At 62.3% G+C, this 18,251-nt stretch overlaps 3 protein-coding genes across 3 annotated transcripts; 1 reads left to right on the top strand and 2 right to left on the bottom strand.

Moving 5' to 3' along the window:
• Positions 1-2,575: 2,575 nt before the first annotated feature.
• PNMT (phenylethanolamine N-methyltransferase) lies at positions 2,576-6,603 on the bottom strand. Its single transcript, XM_074940660.1, has 3 exons — positions 6,427-6,603; positions 5,582-5,789; positions 2,576-4,163 (listed from the first exon to the last, which is right to left on the bottom strand). The coding sequence occupies exons 1-3, from the start codon at positions 6,578-6,580 to the stop codon at positions 3,728-3,730; spliced, it is 798 nt and encodes a 265-aa protein (XP_074796761.1). The 5' UTR covers positions 6,581-6,603; the 3' UTR covers positions 2,576-3,727.
• Positions 6,604-9,606: 3,003 nt separating this feature from the next.
• LOC141978537 (telethonin-like) lies at positions 9,607-11,859 on the top strand. The gene is made up of 2 exons (XM_074940717.1): positions 9,607-9,933; positions 10,606-11,859. Exons 1-2 carry the CDS (start codon positions 9,785-9,787, stop codon positions 11,024-11,026), a joined length of 570 nt encoding a protein of 189 aa, XP_074796818.1. The 5' UTR covers positions 9,607-9,784; the 3' UTR covers positions 11,027-11,859.
• A 3,470-nt stretch (positions 11,860-15,329) lies between these two features.
• Positions 15,330-18,045, bottom strand: TCAP (titin-cap). Its single transcript, XM_074940954.1, has 2 exons — positions 17,256-18,045; positions 15,330-16,507 (listed from the first exon to the last, which is right to left on the bottom strand). Exons 1-2 carry the CDS (start codon positions 17,402-17,404, stop codon positions 16,087-16,089), a joined length of 570 nt encoding a protein of 189 aa, XP_074797055.1. The 5' UTR covers positions 17,405-18,045; the 3' UTR covers positions 15,330-16,086.
• Between the last annotated feature and the right edge of the window lie 206 nt (positions 18,046-18,251).

The following is an 18,251-nucleotide window of genomic DNA, read 5'->3' as shown; positions in this document are numbered from 1 at the left end:
CAGTGAAAGCAGGTGAAGTTTCGTGTGTGTGTGTGTGAGAAATGATTGACCCCGGCCGCAAAAGCAGCTTGTGGCCTCTGAGCGCTCTGTGCCAACTTCTTACTGAAACGTCCCAGTGGGTAATTTTAGAAGTAGAAAACAAACAGTACATCCTCCCCAGATAGCTTCCAGCCAACACAGCACATTGTGTGCTCGCTCGCTGGCCTTTCACCCTCATAGCTATCACCAGAGCCTGGCATCTGTTTTTCACATGGAAAGTGACCGGACATTCTACTGGCATCACCCCTGCCAGCCACTTCAGCTGGGCTTGGTAACGGAATTTCCTGAAGGTGACCCGAAAGTGCGGTTGGTCGGAGCAGCTGCTTTGCTGCGGGAGAAAGGGGGAGAGCATAGATTTGTGGGTTTCTTTTTCCTCCTCCGTTTCCGAGGATATTTCCTTCTCTGGTTATACAGGTGATGGGTTGGGATAATCTGTATATATCATGGTAATAAGGGAATGGGGGCAGATTTTTTATCACTGTACAGCCCACACATCTGTCGTGTGGGGAGGTGACTGTGACTAACGTGTATTCTGTTGCTGTTTCATTTCTTAAATCAGCTCTTTGGAGCGTGATCGGTTCATTGTATTAGACTTGGGTCAAGTCGGCGATTATTGTAAACGGTGCAAATGAACCTTTGTCTGTGTTGTTGTCCTGGTTTCTCTGAGAATAAAATTGTAATTAATCTAATAATCTCCACCCCCTTCATCTGTTGGTTTTTTGCCCCCAAATCTCCACCTAAAAGAAAAACCATTTGGAGTTGCCAAAAATATTAATAACCACTCTTTAATCCCCTCTCTGCCTCAAATCCTGAATTAAGTGGAGTGCTGTCATGTGGCCAGCTGGGGGGCAGGTTTAGGAGGGACATGGCCAGGAAGCAGCTACCTCCATCGAGGGATCAGGTCCAGGAGTTACTGGGTTGGGGTGGAGGGAGAATTGACTGGAAGGAGTGAGGGTGAGATGGGAACTGGAGTGGGGTTGGTGGTGCCAGCTCTCAGACCTCCTGTGGTTAGTAATGGACGGACTCCCTTCCACTCCAGTTGGGAGCAGGGTTGGGCTTCCTACCAGGAACCCTGATTAGAGCAGGATCCCAGCCATTCTCCTGGCCCCCATCCTCTAAACCGCGTGGCCAGGGGCCAGCCAGGAGACCCGGAGCTGCAGTCACATTCGGCTTATGCTCTTGGGATAAAGCTCGGGCCAGACTGCTGGCCTTTCCAGGGGTTGGATTGGATGGCGTGGTTATGACTTTCTTTAGAGAAGGCAGAAAACCGTACGATCAAATCAGAAACTCAAAGGCAGGAGGACTCTGAACTGTGCTTTCCGGGGCCAAGGCTGACATGATGTAAGGGAGCACCCGGCAGTCAGGCCCTGGGGAAACTTCTGTGTTTAAGGATGCAACAGCTCTAAATAAAACTAGTTGCTTTATTTAACGCAGTTTGTGCACTTTGCCCCAAATCCCTCTCTAGGGACAGGAACGGGGAATGCGGGGTGGGGGCTGTCACTGGACACAGCAATGACGCAGCCAGACCTATCTCCTGCCTCCCAGCAGCAGCTGAAGCTGGGGAAGGGAAAGGAATTTCCACCTAACCTCCCTGGTGATCAGTTAATCCCGTGAACAGGGCCCGCTGTCCTGTCCCCTGCGGTTACCCGCCATGCTGACGGGTGCGATGTCAGTACTCTGGCTAGTAAGGTTACACTTACTGGCCTCGCGCAAGCCGAAATCCTTCTGAGCTCGTTGGCCTGCCGCTGGGGCAGGGATTGGATTTAAAGACTGGATGCTCTTTTGAAGCCTTGAATTCCTTCACCACACCCAACTGCAAGAACTAACCCCCGAGTAGAATGAGGCCAGCCCGGCGCCGTTGTGACCCAGTGGCTAAAGAAGCGGTGACGTCATTACCAACGCGGCTGTTTTTACGGCACCATCCAAGGCAGGTATTTGCACATGGTGAAGAAGGAGCACAAGCTGGCAGGAAACGGTAAAGAGACAGCCTGTAAGACTGACTTCCAGTGGTGCGGCGGAGCTGCCCCATCCATTTTCCGTGACCTTGTGCGGGCACAGTGTCGGGCATCTGAAAGATGCTGTGTCTTTACACCACCTCACGTCTGACCAATGCGACCTGCAGGTCCTGCGTCTGCTGCTGCAGCCCCGAGAGGAAATTGGAGAGCCCGGCTAAGGGTGGTGCTCTGCCCTCAATTAAGCACCATAAAATCCCACCCTTGGCTTCCAGGCAATTTTTTGCAGAGAGAGTTAACTAGAGAGGGTCCTTGTGGGGTTACTGTGCCCCGCATCTTGGGGAAAGCCCTTTGTTTTGTTTTTTCCAAAACATTTCTTTAAAGGGTTGGTTCCAAATTAAACATCCTGTATTTATTAAAGTTGTCAGCTGAACTATTAACCACTTTGGGATTACTTAAAGTGAGACATGCATCTGCTTTGTGGGCTGTTTGTTTAACATTTACACTTCCCCAACTCCGAGTGAATCTAGACAGCCCTGTTTGCCTTTACTTTATAGCTTTTATTTTCAATGGATTCTCATGCAGTAAAACAAAGGCACAGTGTATCACTCTCCGAGAACAGCATGGAACATGTCTATAGCCACAAAATAAATATCTAGGTAAAGTGCCATGTCAATCATGAAAACATCTCATCATTAGTAGGTTCTCTGAAATGTTCTTTAAACATACAGTAAAAATCTAACCGTTGGGCCTAAATTATCTGAGGTTCCCACTAAAGTCTTCAGCAGATGGGTTTGGTACCAAAACTAAGTTGCGCTAATTCTGAAGTTGGAATCCTGCTGAAATTCTACCTAGTTTTGTATTCTCCCTGTACAATGAAATTCCAGATTGGGTAATTTATATTCTGCCTACCTCCTACTCCCCTTTCACTTTCAGATGGAGTGGGAGGCGGTTTTTCATTACCTGTTCTAAACTCTTGTGGAATGTTACTGTCTGCCCTTTAGCAGCTGCTGCGTTCTGCCCCAGAGGTGGCTGCATGTCATGTAAAACGATGTGGAGAGGGAGAAACCAGTGCATTGAGTGCAGGATCAGGAACTGGGAAGTGGCTGAGTTCTAATCCCAGCGCTCGCTCTCTAACTAGCCCCTACTTAGTTTCTGTGACTCAGTTTCCCTGTTTATAAAACAAGGGTGGTAAGGCAGATCTGCTTCACAGGCTGGTTGGCAGATTAACTGAATGATGTGAGCACTTTGAACCCCCCCACCCCCCGCAAAATGCTGTATAAGCACCCGGAGCGGATCAGGGGGGCTCTCGAAATGCATGCCCCGAGTAGGATTTCACTCTGTACGGCACAAGGAGCACCTTGGTGCTACCGAAAGCCAACCCTGCCTGATACTCCAGTAACTGCTCAAGCCATGCTTGGCCCTATGCAGACACAGGGGAACAGGACCTGCCATTAATAGAAGCCTAGAATTTGAGCCTCTCAGAGAACCAGCTAATCCACCTGCCTCCAGTTTCATTTAACCCCTTCACTGCTAAATCGGCTACCACGTGCGAAGGAGATGAGCTTTGGAGCTGGGGGCGGAGGGGGCCTTAAGGAGAGTCACGCAGCATGTCAGGTTATCTGCCTAGGATGGATGCATCTATTGCATTACTAGCTACCAAGCTTCACTTTGCTGTAGGACGTGCATCTTGGCAAAGAACAAGAGGAGTGCCCAGGCCTGCCTAGCCACGGGCCTCAGGCCACAGGCTTCTTCTGTGCATGGACAAAGAAGACCCCACTCACGTCATCCACGCCAATTTTCAGGCCGGGCGGCATGAGGTAGGAGCGGAAGTCGTGGATGCGGTAGCCGCTCTTGCTCAAGGCCTCCTTGACGTCCGCCTCGCTCACTGGGACCACCGAGAGCTTGGCCTCACCGGCCAGGTAGAAAGACTCCTCCAGGGCACCAATGAGGAGGAAGTGGCCCCCGGGCTTCAGCAGGGTGGTAACGTTACTCAGGGCTCTCTCGAAGCTCGGCCGGTCAGGGCTCACTGCCTCCAGGCAGAAGGTGGAGACCAGGGCGTCGGCCGGTTGGCACACCTGGGAGCCCAGTGGCTCGGGCTGGTGGACATCGATGGGGAGGATCTGCCTCAGTTTCCCTCTGAGCTTCTGCTCTTTCTCCTTCCACTGCTCCCTGTGCAAGCCAGAAAAGAATGAGGCCTGGCCATGAGAAAGGGGGTGCGGGAGTCCAGCAATGGGCAGCAGGGGGTAGTGTACCCAGCCGCACCTAGGAGGGAGGGGGGGGTTTACGGTGCTCTAAGGGGGCTGACGGGATCAGAGGTGCCAAAGGGGAATTCAGGCCCAACTGGCCCCTGGAAATGTGCCGGATGGGGCGGGGTGAGACTTTTATGCCCGCTCAAGGTGCTGTGGTGATAAGAGGGACCCATCCGTGGTCCGTCTCTGCCGCTGAGACTCCTAGGGAGGGGCTGTTTAGCTGGCTCCTTGGCCACGTGCCCAGCCGCTTCCCTGAGGAGCTGTATAACCGTCTGGGCAAGCTAGAGCCAGGAGGGACTCCAGAGCCCGTGGGCAGAACACTTCTCTGCACTCAGAAGATCATTTCCCCCCTCCCCCCCCGTCACTCGCTGCTCCCAAGCAGGGCGGGCAGAGCCCCTGGCCCCGGGGCTGGTTAGCAATCTATACCCTGAGGAGCGCCCTGGTCGCAATCAATGCGGGGGCTTTGCAGTGACGTGACCGGACGCACGAGTCATCCCCCCGCACCGTCGCTGACGCTCTCCGGTTGGTTCTTTTGGAGCCAGCAATTTGCTTTCCGCGAGCAGCTCCTACCCCCAGCCCTGCTGCAGGAGACTTGCCCTCCAGCCCGGGAGGCCGGCTCAGCTTGCCTTTTCGGAGCAGGGCTGATGAGCAAGTCTTGAAAGCCAGAGCCTGGCAGAGCCCTGGTGTGAGGGTCACGCTGAGCCGGAGCGCTGGTGCCCTCGCTGCCTGGCCTCTCTGGCTGGCAGGGCAAAGCCCCTGGGGGTGAGGCCAGGCGGTGGGTTAGCAGGCCCAGGACACTGGGGCTTGCTGCGTGTCAACTTTGTAAGGCTGGAGGGGCAGTGACTTGGTGACCTCAGCGATCGGGGGCGGGGGGCGAGGCTCAAAGAGCAGAGGGGGGGTGAGGGGGTGTCCGTGTGTGTGAACGTGTGGGACACTGCTGGGGCGGCGGTGTGCTCCCTGTGACACACCGCATGCTCATGCGTGTGCTGGCCGACAACTCCAAGGCCGCCCTGGCTCCTTTAACCCTGGGGCTCAGCAAACCCCCCGCTTGTCACCCAGTTGCTAAATCTTCCCCCCGCCCCCATCCATTTCCACCTAGCAAACAGCGACCTTTTGGGAGTTCAAGCGACACCCTCAGGTCACACAAACAGCCCGGACCACGGAGCATCAGCCAGAGCGGCTGCTGCGTCCAGTCCTGCTCGAACGCCCCTCGCTCCTGCACAGGCTGCCCGGGGCTGCCTCCAGCCGAACCTCACACCAGCAGCTCTTCCCCCGGCTCTGGGGCCACCGACCAGCTGGTCGCAGCCTGCCCCCTTCCTCCCCCCCGCAGCCGCCTACCCTTTGCCCTCAATCCGGCAGACGTGTTTGATGTAGGGGCTCCAGTCGAAGCCGTCAGCCTCGCCCTGCACCCACCGGCGCAGCACCGCCCTGTTCACCTCCAGGTAGTCGGTGGCAATGATCTCCTCGAAGTGGTCACAGGCGCTCAGGAGCTGGTAAATGGTGGGGCCGGAGCCCACGTCGATCAGGGTGCGGCCGTGGATGTCACCTGGGGGGCGAGGGAGACCGGTACAGAGGGACGTGTGCTGAGGGGTGTGGGGTGGGCGAGTTTTTTGGTTACCTGCTTTGCAGTGGAGGAGGCTGTGAGAGCAGAAATGGAAGGAGAGTTTCGGCCTAGCGGAGGTGAGGGGTGGGAGTCGTGGCTCCTGGGTTCTGTCCCCCGAGCTGCCAGGGGAACGGAGTGTAGTGGTCAGAGTGGGAGGTTGGGCACCAGGACTCCTGGGTTCTCTCCCCCGAGCTGCCAGGGGAACGGAGCGTAGTGATCAGAGTGGGAGGTTGGGCACCAGGTAGGGTGACCAGATGTCCTGATTTTAAAGGGACAGTCCCAATATTCAGGGTTTTTTCTTATAGAGGTGCCTATTACCCCTGTCCTGATTTTTCACATTTGCTATCTGGTCACCCTAGCACCAGGACTCCTGGGTTCTGCTCCCAGTTCTGCCACCAGTTCCCTAGACGGCCCAGCAAGAGTGATGGCATCAGTCTGTGCCTCAGTTTCCCCATCAGTAACAGGGAGGCCGTGACACTTCCCTCCCAAGGCAGCTCGGAGGCTTCATCCACTGATGCCTGCAAAGCCCTTTAAAGGCTCATTTACAGCTGCTGTCTCACCCCGCCACCCCAACCCTCACCTGTGGCGAAGGCTTCAGCCAGGCACCGCAGCTTCCAGGGCACCACGCAGTCCTCAGAGCTGAAGTCGGCCCGGGGGGGCATGTAGTTGTTTTGCAGGTAGGCTCTGGGGTTGAACTTCTGGTAGCTCTCCCCGACGGCCGCGATGCTGCTCATGGCTGGGGGATCAGCGGCCGGCTCACGCCCAGCTGGGGCCGAGGGAGCGGCCTTTATAGCCCCTGCCCTGGGTGGCTCAGGGCGTCGCAATGTGCTAATTGGCCCAATCTGATTAGGGCCCAACGTGTGCCAGGCAGATGGGACTTGGTGCTCCCCGCAGGGCGGATGGAAATTGAGGCCGTTTCTCTAGCTGCCTCCTCTCGCCCCCGCCCCCCGAAACACGCTGGCCCCCCAGCCCAGCCAGGCGGGGAGGAAGCTTGTTGTGCAGTGATTGGATGGACCTTTAGGGAAGTTAATGGAGGCCCCAGAGACACGGCGGGGGTGGGGTGGGAGATTAGTTTATCTTGCACCGGATGATCATTTGCCAAGCGTATTGAAAGGCGACTTTATTGTGGCCGTTCATCCCGGCTAACCAGGTTAGTGTCAGCGCCGGGGGGGCCGAGCTGCGTCCTGCCGCTCCGGCATAGCTGCCGTTCCACACCGACCGGCTCAGCTTCCTGACGGGGTCTGGGTTTGCACAAGTGAGCGTAATGCGTGTGAACATGAGCGTAAGGGAAGTGCCAGCTTCCCCCAGAGCTCTGCGGGCGCCCCTCAATCCCCACCCGCAGCCCCATTGCTATTCTAGCCCTGTGCTCGCCCCCACAGCTCTGCCGGTGCCCCTTAATCGTGACCTGCAGCCTGCTGCTAGTCTGGCCATGGGGCCCTGCCCCCCAGGGCTCTGCTGGTGCCCCTCAGTCCCCACCCACAGCCCCCTGCTATCGCAGCCATGGGTCCCCCCCAACACACAGCTCTGTTGATTCCTTTCCACATAGGCCCCTCGGGAACACAGGTTGTTAATTGCACTTGAACGGCAGGGTGGTTCTGTGATGTGCTCCAGGGGAGGCAGCTCTGCACCAGCAGGACCGCAGCTCTCAGCCACCAGCTGGCCAGCCTGCTCAACCCATCCCTAGCGCTCCACCCTGGCTCCCTGGTGCTTCCCCTGCCAGGGGCGAGATGGGGCTGTCCTGAGGACCCCAGGCGTTAGAACCGTTCCCAGCGCTGGTTGGGCCTGGGGGAGATCCACCGCAGCCAATGGGGAAGGGGCAGGGGGCTTCCCTTTGCCACCTCCCCTCGCCAATTTCAGCCTCTTCGCTGATTTCAGACTCCCAGGCAGGAACAAACCAGCTCCCCTCCCAGCCCATTCATGATCCGCTCAGAGCCCCCCACCCACGTGATGGGAAGGGGCTCCTTGGCACAATGCAAACCAGGGCGGTAATGGAGTTAGCGGGCAAGGGGGGCCGGCCTCGGGCCCTGTCAATTGTGGCTGTGAAATAGCTCTGGTGCAGCTGATAACGCCAGGCCTGGAACGGGTTAGCGGCCCCAGGTGCTTTCAGGCTGTTTTGGAAAAGCTGCCTCAGCTCATAAATTATGTCAGCGAAAGGCCATTAACTGGGGCCAATCCCAGCTCTCTGGAGGGGCAAACATGTTTTGATCAGTGAGCTGCTGGCGGGCTTTTTGCGGGGGGTGGGAATTGTCACTGTCGGTGCTGGCTGCATGGGCGGGCTGCCGGGGCCAGGCTGATAGCTGATTCTCCGGCCCCTGGCGTGCGATCCCAGAGCCGGTGGAAGGGCATCGGCTCCACAGCCTGGGGTCCTCTGCTGACCCGCACAGCACGGGCTGCTCCCCCCTCCCCAACATGCCCAGAATGGGGGGCATCGGCCTGGTCAGTCGTTGGCTCCCCACTGAGACCAATACCTGGAGGCCACTTACTGGCCATGAAGGATCCAGGGGCCCGCCTGCTCTAACCACTCCCCTCCCAGAGCTGGGATAGAACCCAGGAGTCCTGGCTCCCTGCCCCCCTGCTCTAAGCCGCAAGTCTCCACCCGGAAAGTGTGAGTCTTTCACATGCTGATACACCGCCCGCCCCCAGGAATCCTTGGACCCAGGGCGTCTATAATTAGTCCCATCCCCTTGTCCCCGGCGGGACAGCCAGACCGGGCTGCTCAGCACATATTCTCCTGGCTGGGCGAGGTTTTCACATTGCGTCTCTGGGCCAGGGGAGTGTGCTGAGCTCATGGGCTCACTCAGTTGTCACTGCCCCCGGGTGGGCCCACCGAACAAGGGGCTGGGAGCTCACCAGCTGGGGGGGCCACTAACAGAGGGGGCCTCCGGGGTCAGGTTTCAGGATAAGCTCAACCCCCAAACTTGGAGACCAGCAGGCCCTGTGCTCCATGGCCTGGGGCAGCGCCGAGCCTGGCCCGTCAATGAGAAACCCAACCCGAGAACCGCCCCCAGTTCCAGTTCCAGTTTCCACATGCTCTCTCGGGACACCTGGGTTCTGCCATCCAGGGGCCACTGGCTCACCTGGGCCCCACCAGCCGGCCGGCCGGCTCCGGTGGTGTCGCCCCCCACCCTCCCAGCTCTGAGGCAAGGGGAGACCTTTAAAAGAGCCCCCACCCCTTTTCCCCACTAGCCTTGGCCTTTGAAGTTGTGGGAGGGAGAGGCACGGGATCTAGTCAGTTACAGCGGGGGCAGGGTGGGTTGAGAGCCAGGACTCCTGGGTTCTATTCCCAGCCCTAGAAGGGGATTGTGGTCAAGCGTACAGGAGCTGGTAGCCAGGACTCCTGGGTTCCATTCGCAGCTCCGGGAGGGGAGTGGGGTCTGGTGGTTAGAGCAGGATAGGCGAGGGTATCAGAACTCCTGGCTATAATAGTCCCAGCTCTTCTACTGATTCCCCCTGTGACCCAGAGTAGGTCACCTCACCTCCCTGTGACCAGCCCTGTCCTTCCGCCTTGGGCTGGGGGTTTGCAAAGAGTTAATACACACTCCAAAAGGGTTGGGGCCACCTGGCGTGGACAGTGGCCCAGGATCACCGCCCCCGACCACCACACACACCCCATAGCTGAGACCCCGGCAGCTTCCCAAAGACTCCGCGAGGGGCAGGGGTATAAGCGTTGGCACGGCAGGGCGAGCGCCAGGCCGGGGCTGGTTTCCAGTAAACAGCAAACTCGGGTGGTGTCTGGTGTCTGGAGTGCTGGAGCGTGACCGCGTGGGGCAGATATAGCCCCTGACGACGTGGCTCGGAAATAGCAGCAGGGAGGTGTTATAAACCCTGGCCCGGGCGGCCAAGCACCCAGGGCTCAGACACACGCAGCCGGACTCACACACACACTCACACACAGCCGGGCTCACACACCCCCAGGCCAGGCGACCCACAGAGCGAGGATGTTCGGCAAGCGCGTGGTGCTGCACAGCGCGGGGGTGCTGTCGGCGGCCGAGCTGGGCTGCCTGGTGAAGGAGGAGGACGTGGTGCGGCACGAATCCTTCATGGCCGAATGGAGGGACCTGTCGCTCTCCACCAGGCCCGAGGAGGGGTGAGTGTGGGGTGCGGGCAGCGGGACAGGGCATTGGGCTCCTTGTGCCCCCATCCCTGGGCTGAGTGGAGCCCTGGGAGTTTCCGTGGAGAGGCAGCCGGGGGGCCCTGGAGCAAACAGGACCCCTGCCCTGGCCCCTCCTCCATGCCCAGCCAGCCTGGGGCAGAGGGGTCGCAGCCCCTGGGCACAGCGGTTCCCCTTCCCCTCTGCAGCCCCTGCCCAAGCCCGTCCCCCTGTGGCTGCCCCTTCCGCCATCCAGGAGAGAGGCAGACCCAGCTCTGGGGCAGCGCCCCCAGCCCTGGGTACAGCGTCTGACTGGGTGCAGGGTGGGGGATGGGGTGGAGCAAGGCCCCCCTCTGTCCCCCCCCCCAGCCCTGGGTACAGCGTCTGACTGGGCGCAGGGTGGGGGATGGGGTGGAGTGTGGCCCCCCTCTGTGCCCCCCTGCCCCCAGGCCTGCAGGGCAGCTCCCCTGGCGCGGGCGTCTGTGGAGCTCAGGGCAGAAGGGACCCCAGAGTCTCTCGCTGCCCCGTGGCCCCAGGGGTCGCAGCCCCCCAGCCTCAGGGGGCGGGTTGGGTCCTTGGGCTTGTCTGGGCTCCCTGCTCCCAGGAGGCGATGGGGGGGCTGCCGGGGGGCTGCTCCCCAGGTCCCTAACGTTCCCCCCCCACCCCCAGCTGCTGCCTGCGGGAGGCGGACGATCGGCGCAAGGAGACGTACTGGCAGCAGCAGGAGACGCGCTTCGTGGTGCAGCGCTCGCCCGGGCTCCTCATGCGGCTGGGCCGGCTGGGCGAGCCCCTGGCCCGCTACTCCCTGCCCTACCAGCGGGCGCTGCCCCTGCCCCTCTTCGTGCCGGCCGACCTGAGCGCCAAGGCCGAGCGGGGAGCCACCCCGCCCCAGCTGCGCCACAGGACGGACTTGGAGACGGCCCTGGCCGGGGGCGCCCCGCCCAGCGGGCAGTGCCGGGACAAGAGGGCCGTGTCGGAGATCACCAAGGAGCTGCCCCCCGTCGTCCAGCCCAGCCGGCCCGACTTCGGCAAGTGGGACTTCCCCCGCTCCCTGTCCCGCTCCCTGTCCCAGGAGGCACAGAGGGGCTGAGGGGCCGGGGCACGGACCTGCCCACAGGGCTCTGCGTTCCCAGCTCATGGCTCCCCCTGCATGAGAAGTACCCACGGTGAGCCGGGCAACGCGGGGTTACTGTAGAGGCCCCATCCCGGGGCCAAAGCCATCCCGGGTGTAAGCTCAGCGAGGTTACGCCGTGGCTGCATGTGGCTTTTCGAGTTAGGCTGTGAGCTCTGTGGGGCAGGGCCCGTGGGTTCGTACAGCGCCATGCATGCTGATGGTGCTGCAATCAGAACGCTGTCTCTTTAAGAACGGCCTTCTCGGCTGGGCTGTCAATCAGCTGTCACAACAGCTGATGAGCTTCGGATCTAACAGCACAGCGGGGGAGGGGAGTGGGGGCTAGTGGTTAGAGCAGTCAGGGGCTGGTAGCCAGGACTCCTGGGTTCTATTCCCAGCTCCGGGAGAGGAGTGGGGGCTAGTGGTTAGAGCAGTCAGGGGCTGGGAGCCAGGACTCCTGGGTTCTATTCCCAGCTCTCAGAGGGGAATGTGGGCTAGTGGTTAACGCAAGTGACCGAGAGTCAAGAAGCTGGATCATGTCCCTAGCCCGGGGAGGACAAGTGATGAAGTGGAGATGCGGCAGACCCGGGAGGCTGCAGTTGCTGGCATGGGGAGGCGCAAGGCGAGGCTCAGCTGGCCGGTGCTGCAGGAGGAGGATTGGTGCGTGAGGGCGGAGGGCGGCGAGCGGCTCCCTGCAGATGTCAGGACAGGGCTGACCTCGAGAGCTCATTTGCAGCCTGAATCCCCTGGGCTGATAGTCCGGGCCGAGGAATTCCCTGTCAGCGTCCCCGTCTTGCTCGGCCCGCTGCTGTTACCGTGGCGCTCGGTGTATGAGTCTGTCTGGGTAATAAACGGAGGCAAGGTGGCACGACTCGCTCCTTCCATTCGCCGTGGTAGCCGTCCTGGCAGGGGGGAGCCCGGGGGACGGGCCAGAGCTGGGGCCCCGGGCCAGCCCGGTTTGCTGCTGACTCTCGACACATGGCAGCAGCCGGCACACAAAGGTGGGGCGGGGGGCTTTTGCAATCGGGGCACCAGCGCTTCCCCTGGCATCTGCTCCTGCCCCCTCCCACTGCTGGGGCTTGGCAGAGGCGAGTCCCCCCCCCGCCACGCCCCCAGGTCAGCCTCCCAGCTGAGAAAGGCGCCGTGACGCTGACCCTGGCTATTTTCCGAGTGGGGTCTGGTCATTCACACCACATGGCCCCTGCCTCGCTCAGAGGAGGTCACGTACGCCAGGCAGGCACCCGCCTGAGTCGGGAGGCCCAGCCCACCCCCCCCGGCCTGGCTCCCAGGAAGCCCCTGGCACCCCAGACTTGACGTCACTTGGCGAACAAGGTGGAGAGCAAACCCTTCCCGCGGGCCAGAGCGCCCCGGCAGGAGCGTGTCCCGCGCCTCACACGGATGCAGCGTTTGCTTCAAAGACTGACCACTTGCACGCGAGGACGGTGAAGGGGTGAGACTGTCACCGCAGGTGACGCCTGCTGCCAGAACGCCACCACCCCACCGGGTGCCAGCTACAGCACATGCCAGGCACCTGGCTAACACCCCCCCAGCAAACCGGTGAAGCCTCAGGCCCTTTGGTTCCCCAGGGCCCAGGCCTTTGCCAGCTGAGCTCAGGGAGACGCTGCAGTGAGTTGCCAATGGCGGGGGGAGGGGGCTTAGCTCTGCTTGGCAGGCTGCACCCTGGGGTGGCACAGGCATACAGCTGGGTGCGCCCTGCAGGTGACAATGACGACACCGATACAAGGGTGGCCCACCTGGGGCTACACAGGGGACTGGGCAGCAGGACGCCTGGGTCCTAATTCCACCCTGCGCCTACAGCACCTGCTCTGGCTTGCCCCTCAAGAGCTGGCCTCCAGCCACCCAGCGCTAATATAAGTCCCCCCCTTTGGCCCCCTGTGCCCCTGACAGGCAGCTTGCCTGCCCCCCCGCCCCCCAGCTGGGGTGCAGGGCAGTGGGTCCAGGCCATGCTCCCACCCCAGAGAGCCTGCCAATTTTGGGGATCAGGGCAGCCTGGCAGGCAGCTTCCGCTTGAAGACTGGCCCCCTGGTGCCCAAGGGCTCCTGGGAGATAGATGGATGCCACCGCTAGGAGTAGTTTGCTGCCTTTTGGGCGGGGGGGGGGGAGCATCACTGTCCCCCCACCCCTGGGTGACGCATGACCAGCTCCCAGGGAACGCCATGCCAGGTGCCCCCTCCCCCTGCTCTTGCAGAGGTTAAAGAGCCTCTGGCCAAACCTCCGGTCCTCCCCCGCCCCGCTCCCCCCCAAGCCTGGCTGTGCCAAGGACAGAAGCTGTTTATGGCCTTGTTAAAGTTCTGCTCCCCGGCCAGGAGCAGGTGGCAGCTGACAGGGCCGCAGGGGCGGGGGACACAGACACATGCTCTGCCCTGAGGCCACTGGGCACTGGGGCCAGCTCACACCTGGCATGAGCTAGGGCGGCTCCCAGGGGGCCGTTTGCCCAGCCACAGCAAACTGCTGGGTTAGCGCTTGAGTAATGCTCAGGCCGTGGGTCGCCCGGGGCTGGCGCAGCAGGAGGTGGGGCGGGATGAGGGGCCAGGGCAGGGCTGCGAGGAGAGGGAGCCCGTGGCTCGAATACGAGGCGGCGTGTGGGGCGGGCCAGAGGGGCACCGGCAGAGCTGAGTGTGGGACGCCCACCCGGTCCCTGCTGCCGCAGCCTCCCGGCCCTGGCAGCAGGCATGTGGCCGGGCGGCTCTGCCCACGGGGCACGTGGCGCGGCCCGTGCAGTTCTCGCACCCAGCGCTCGCACGGGACGAAGCCGGGGCGGGGACCGGGGGTGGGGAAAGACACGCTGCCTTTAAAAGTAACAGCGCCCAACCTTCGGCAAGGTCACCTGCAGGCTGTGGTCACTTGCCAAGCGCCTCTGTTTAGAGCCATTGCCTTGACAGAGCCCCCCCCCCCCCCCCACGCTGGCTGGGCAGGGGGCCCGGCCTGCTCCCGGCTCTGAAAGCAGATCCCTGCCCGGGCTATATTTAAGCACAGGAGGCCGTTCTGGAAGGGCCGGCCCCGGTTCCCTCATGGGACCTCAGGCAGGAGACTCTGGGAGGCGTCCGCCCGCCAGGGGCTGATCCAGGCCAGAACCCAGCGGGAGCAGGTCCTGTCTCAGCTGGGCCCGGGGAACGGCCTGGCAGGATTTGCTCCCAGCCACAGCTTGTAGCCAGCCCGTTAACCCCTTCTGTGGGCCAGCCTCTGGTGGGAGACAAGGAGTCACTTCTGCTCACGCGGGTTACACAGGGGCGGGTTACACAGGGGCCTGCTGCTGCGTGTGTGGGCGAGGGGAACAGACCATGGACCCCCCCTCCCAGATCCTTGTCTCCTGTCAGCCCGTTACCCCTTGGCCCTGCCCAAACCGCTGCTGCCTTCAGGCTCTGGAGGCCTCACACCACCATGGCTTCTGGGCACGGAGGGAGCGAGCAGGGCCGGTGGGGAAACTGAGGCACTGGGCTGGGGTCAAATATCAGAGCTGGGAGCTGAACCCAGGAGTCCTGGCTCCCAGGCCTACAGTGCTACAAGTCATGGTCCTGAAACCATCCGTGCCCCTTTAATAAATGCAGCTGTACCCTCTGGCCCCCCGGAGCCCCAGCTATGGGCTTTCACCAGGCTCCTGGCTCCCTTTAACTGCTTTCCGGCCTGCAGTTCCCTCCAGCCTGGCCTGACGGCAGCATTCTGTAGGGGACCCACTGAGCTCCCAGCTGCTGGGATGGCTCCTGCCCCTGCTCCTTTCCCCAACCTGTCCCTTTTCAAGGAGAGGGGCTAACGGGGGCCCCAGCCCCTCTGCCATCAGCCCAATGGCCACCTCTCTCGGTGCAAAACTTCATCAGCCTTTCAGCTGGATTCACTGGGCTGCGACTGGGGGACACAGATCCTCCAGGCTGTGCCTCGCTCTGCCCAGGAAGCAGGCCTGGCCATGCCAGGCAGAGGGCAATTCCAGCTGTGACTGGCACCGTGGCTGGGCTAGCTCAGAGCCCATCCAGCTGTTGGGGGTCAGGCTCGGTTCAGGCTGCCCCCCAGCGACTGCTCGTGCATTTCAAAGGAATAGGACCAAGGCGGGACGTTGGGGTTGAGACTAGAGTTTTATTGCAGTACAAGGAAAAGTCACGCGGCTAGAAACCTACCTCTCCCCCCGCTTCCCCGCACAGCAGCTGGTACCACCCTCACCCCCGGAGCCGCACCGCAGCAGCCAACAGCTCCCACCCCGCTGATTTCCCCACAGTTCCCCCAATTGCCAGCTCCCACCCCGGGCTGATTTCCCCGCGGTTCCCCCATCGCGGACCTGCAGCCCCCAGGGCGCTCCTCCCCATCATGCTGGTGTTTCAGGGCTCCCACGCCGGTGGCGGGACGTGGGTTACTTTGCCCAGTGAAGGGGCTGGGATTCCCCTTCATCTCACCCGCAGTGGCCCCTTCGCTCCATCCCTTCCTGCATTGTCCTTTCGCAGCCGGGGCACCGTCCCCCGGCCCCCTGGGCATGACCTCCCCTGTCTAACTCACTGGAACACAACCCAGAGGTCCAGCCCCTGCGTATGTCTACACTGCTCACCATGGGACCCCGGCTCGTGGACTCGTTTCCAAGCCTGCACTTGAGGGTCCACACAGCAATGGCAGGCCAGGCTGCACAAGCGAGTCTGGGTCGGCGAAACGGAGCCTTGGGCTTGACCCCACGTCAGAGCTGGGGCTAGGTGTGCCGTGTAGACGTCCGCATTGTGTCCCAGACCCAGGAGCCCCCGTTCCCAGCTCGAACCAGGAGCCCACTGGAGGGTTTAACAGACGGGAGTTGGAGCCTGCTTCCAGCCTGTTGGCTCCTACCGGGCACAAACCCTTGGCAACGAAGGAAAGCTTGGGGATGGGCACTTGGGGTGGTGCCCTGGGCCCATGGCAGGGCACAGCTCCACCCTGGCACCCGCCATGGGTGCCACACAGACACAGCGCGAACACAGAGAGCACAAGGTGGTGGGGCCTGGGCAACCCTAGCTCTGGGCGTTGTCTCAAGCGGGCGCCGAAGAGCCCCGGCTGGGGAAATCGGCCCCTCAGCCCCTCTGCGCCTCCTGGGACAGGGAGCGGGACAGGGAGCGGGGGAAGTCCCCCTTGCCGAAGTCGGGCCGGCTGGGCTGGACGACGGGGGGCAGCTCCTTGGTGATCTCCGACACGGCCCTCTTGTCCCGGCACTGCCCGCTGGGCGGGGCGCCCCCGGCCAGGGCCGTCTCCAAGTCCGTCCTGTGGCGCAGCTGGGGCGGGGTGGCTCCCCGCTCGGCCTTGGCGCTCAGGTCGGCCGGCACGAAGAGGGGCAGGGGCAGCGCCCGCTGGTAGGGCAGGGGGTAGCGGGCCAGGGGCTCGCCCAGCCGGCCCAGCCGCATGAGGAGCCCGGGCGAGCGCTGCACCACGAAGCGCGTCTCCTGCTGCTGCCAGTACGTCTCCTTGCGCCGATCGTCAGCCTCCCGCAGGCAGCAGCTGGGGGCGGGGGGGGGAACGTTAGGGACCTGGGGAGCAGCCCCCCGGCAGCCCCCCCATCGCCTCCTGGGAGCAGGGAGCCCAGACAAGCCCAAGGACCCAACCCGCCCCCTGAGGCTGGGGGGCTGCGACCCCTGGGGCCACGGGGCAGCGAGAGACTCTGGGGTCCTTTCTGCCCTGAGCTCCACAGACGCCCGCGCCAGGGGAGCTGCCCTTCAGGCCCAGGGGCAGGGGGGCACAGAGGGGGGCCACACTCCACCCCATCCCCCACCCTGCGCCCAGTCAGACGCTGTACCCAGGGCTGGGGGGGACGGACAGAGGGGGGCCTTGCTCCACCCCCTGCCCCCAGTCAGAAGCTGTACCCAGGGCTGGGGCGGGGGACAGAGGGGGCCTTGCTCCACCCCATCCCCCACCCTGCACCCAGTCAGACGCTGTACCCAGGGCTGGGGGCGCTGCCCCAGAGCTGGGTCTGCCTCTCTCCTGGACGGCGGAAGGGGCAGCCGCAGGGGGACGGGCTTGGGCAGGGGCTGCAGAGGGGAAGGGGAACCGCTGTGCCCAGGGGCTGCGACCCCTCTGCCCCAGGCTGGCTGGGCATGGAGGAGGGGCCAGGGCAGGGGTCCTGTTTGCTCCAGGGCCCCTCGGCTGCCTCTCCACGGAAACTCCCAGGGCTCCACTCAGCCCAGGGACGGGGGCACAAGGAGCCCAATGCCCTGTCCCACTGCCCGGGGTGCCCGCACCCCACACTCACCCCTCCTCGGGCCTGGTGGAGAGCGACAGGTCCCTCCATTCGGCCATGAAGGATTCGTGCCGCACCACGTCCTCCTCCTTCACCAGGCAGCCCAGCTCGGCCGCCGACAGCACCCCCGCGCTGTGCAGCACCACGCGCTTGCCGAACATCCTCGCTCTGTGGGTCGCCTGGCCTGGGGGTGTGTGAGCCCGGCTGTGTGTGAGTGTGTGTGTGAGTCCGGCTGTGTGTCTGAGCCCTGGGTACTTGGCCGTCTGGCCTGGGCCAGGGTTTAAATAGCCTTCCCAGTGCTATTTTGGGAGGTGTTGCTGGCACTGTGTGTGTGCGCGCGTGCTGCACAGTCATGCCCTGTGTGTGTGTGTGTGTGTGTGTGTGTGTGTGTGTGTGTGTGTGTGTGTCAGCCATCGGATGCGTAGGAGGAATACTCCCAGGGCCAATGCTTCAGGCCGAGATGAACAAGGCCCATAGCTGAGGGGCGGAAGGGACACGGCCCCCCTGGAAATCACCCCACGCTGGTTTCTTACTCCAAGTTTGCTCAGGTGAGCGATCGCAGGCCTAAGGCCCACGGAGCCGTCCCAGTGCCGGCAGCCGAGGGCTGGTCCTGACTGCGTTTCAGAAGAGGTGCGACCCTGGGAAGCGGGCTGCTGTCAAAGCCGCCAAGGGGGGAGACTCCGGGCTCTGTGCTGTGACCAGCCCCTGCCCGCTGGCACGGAGGGGAGCGGGGAATGTTCCTTCTGGCCGCAGAGTGAGGAGAACGCTGCTCCTGGGATGTGCCGGGGACGACCAGACCAAACCTTAGCTGCCTGTCCTGCGACTGCAGCGTGCTGGGGGGCTCCTGGAGTGCCGGGTGCCAGGGCTGGGTGTATCCCCCTCGCCCAGAGACTGTGGGCTGGGGAGTCCTGTTTGTACATGGCTTTGCTTTCCTTCACCCTAGTCAATCCCCTCTGCAGTGGAGATCAAGGCTCTTGTGCTGGGAGTTGTGGGGTGGGCCAGGGATGC

This window comes from Natator depressus, chromosome 27 (assembly GCF_965152275.1).
Source record: "Natator depressus isolate rNatDep1 chromosome 27, rNatDep2.hap1, whole genome shotgun sequence".
Lineage (NCBI taxonomy): Eukaryota > Metazoa > Chordata > Testudines > Cheloniidae > Natator > Natator depressus.
This window is presented reverse-complemented; position numbering and strand designations above follow the sequence as displayed.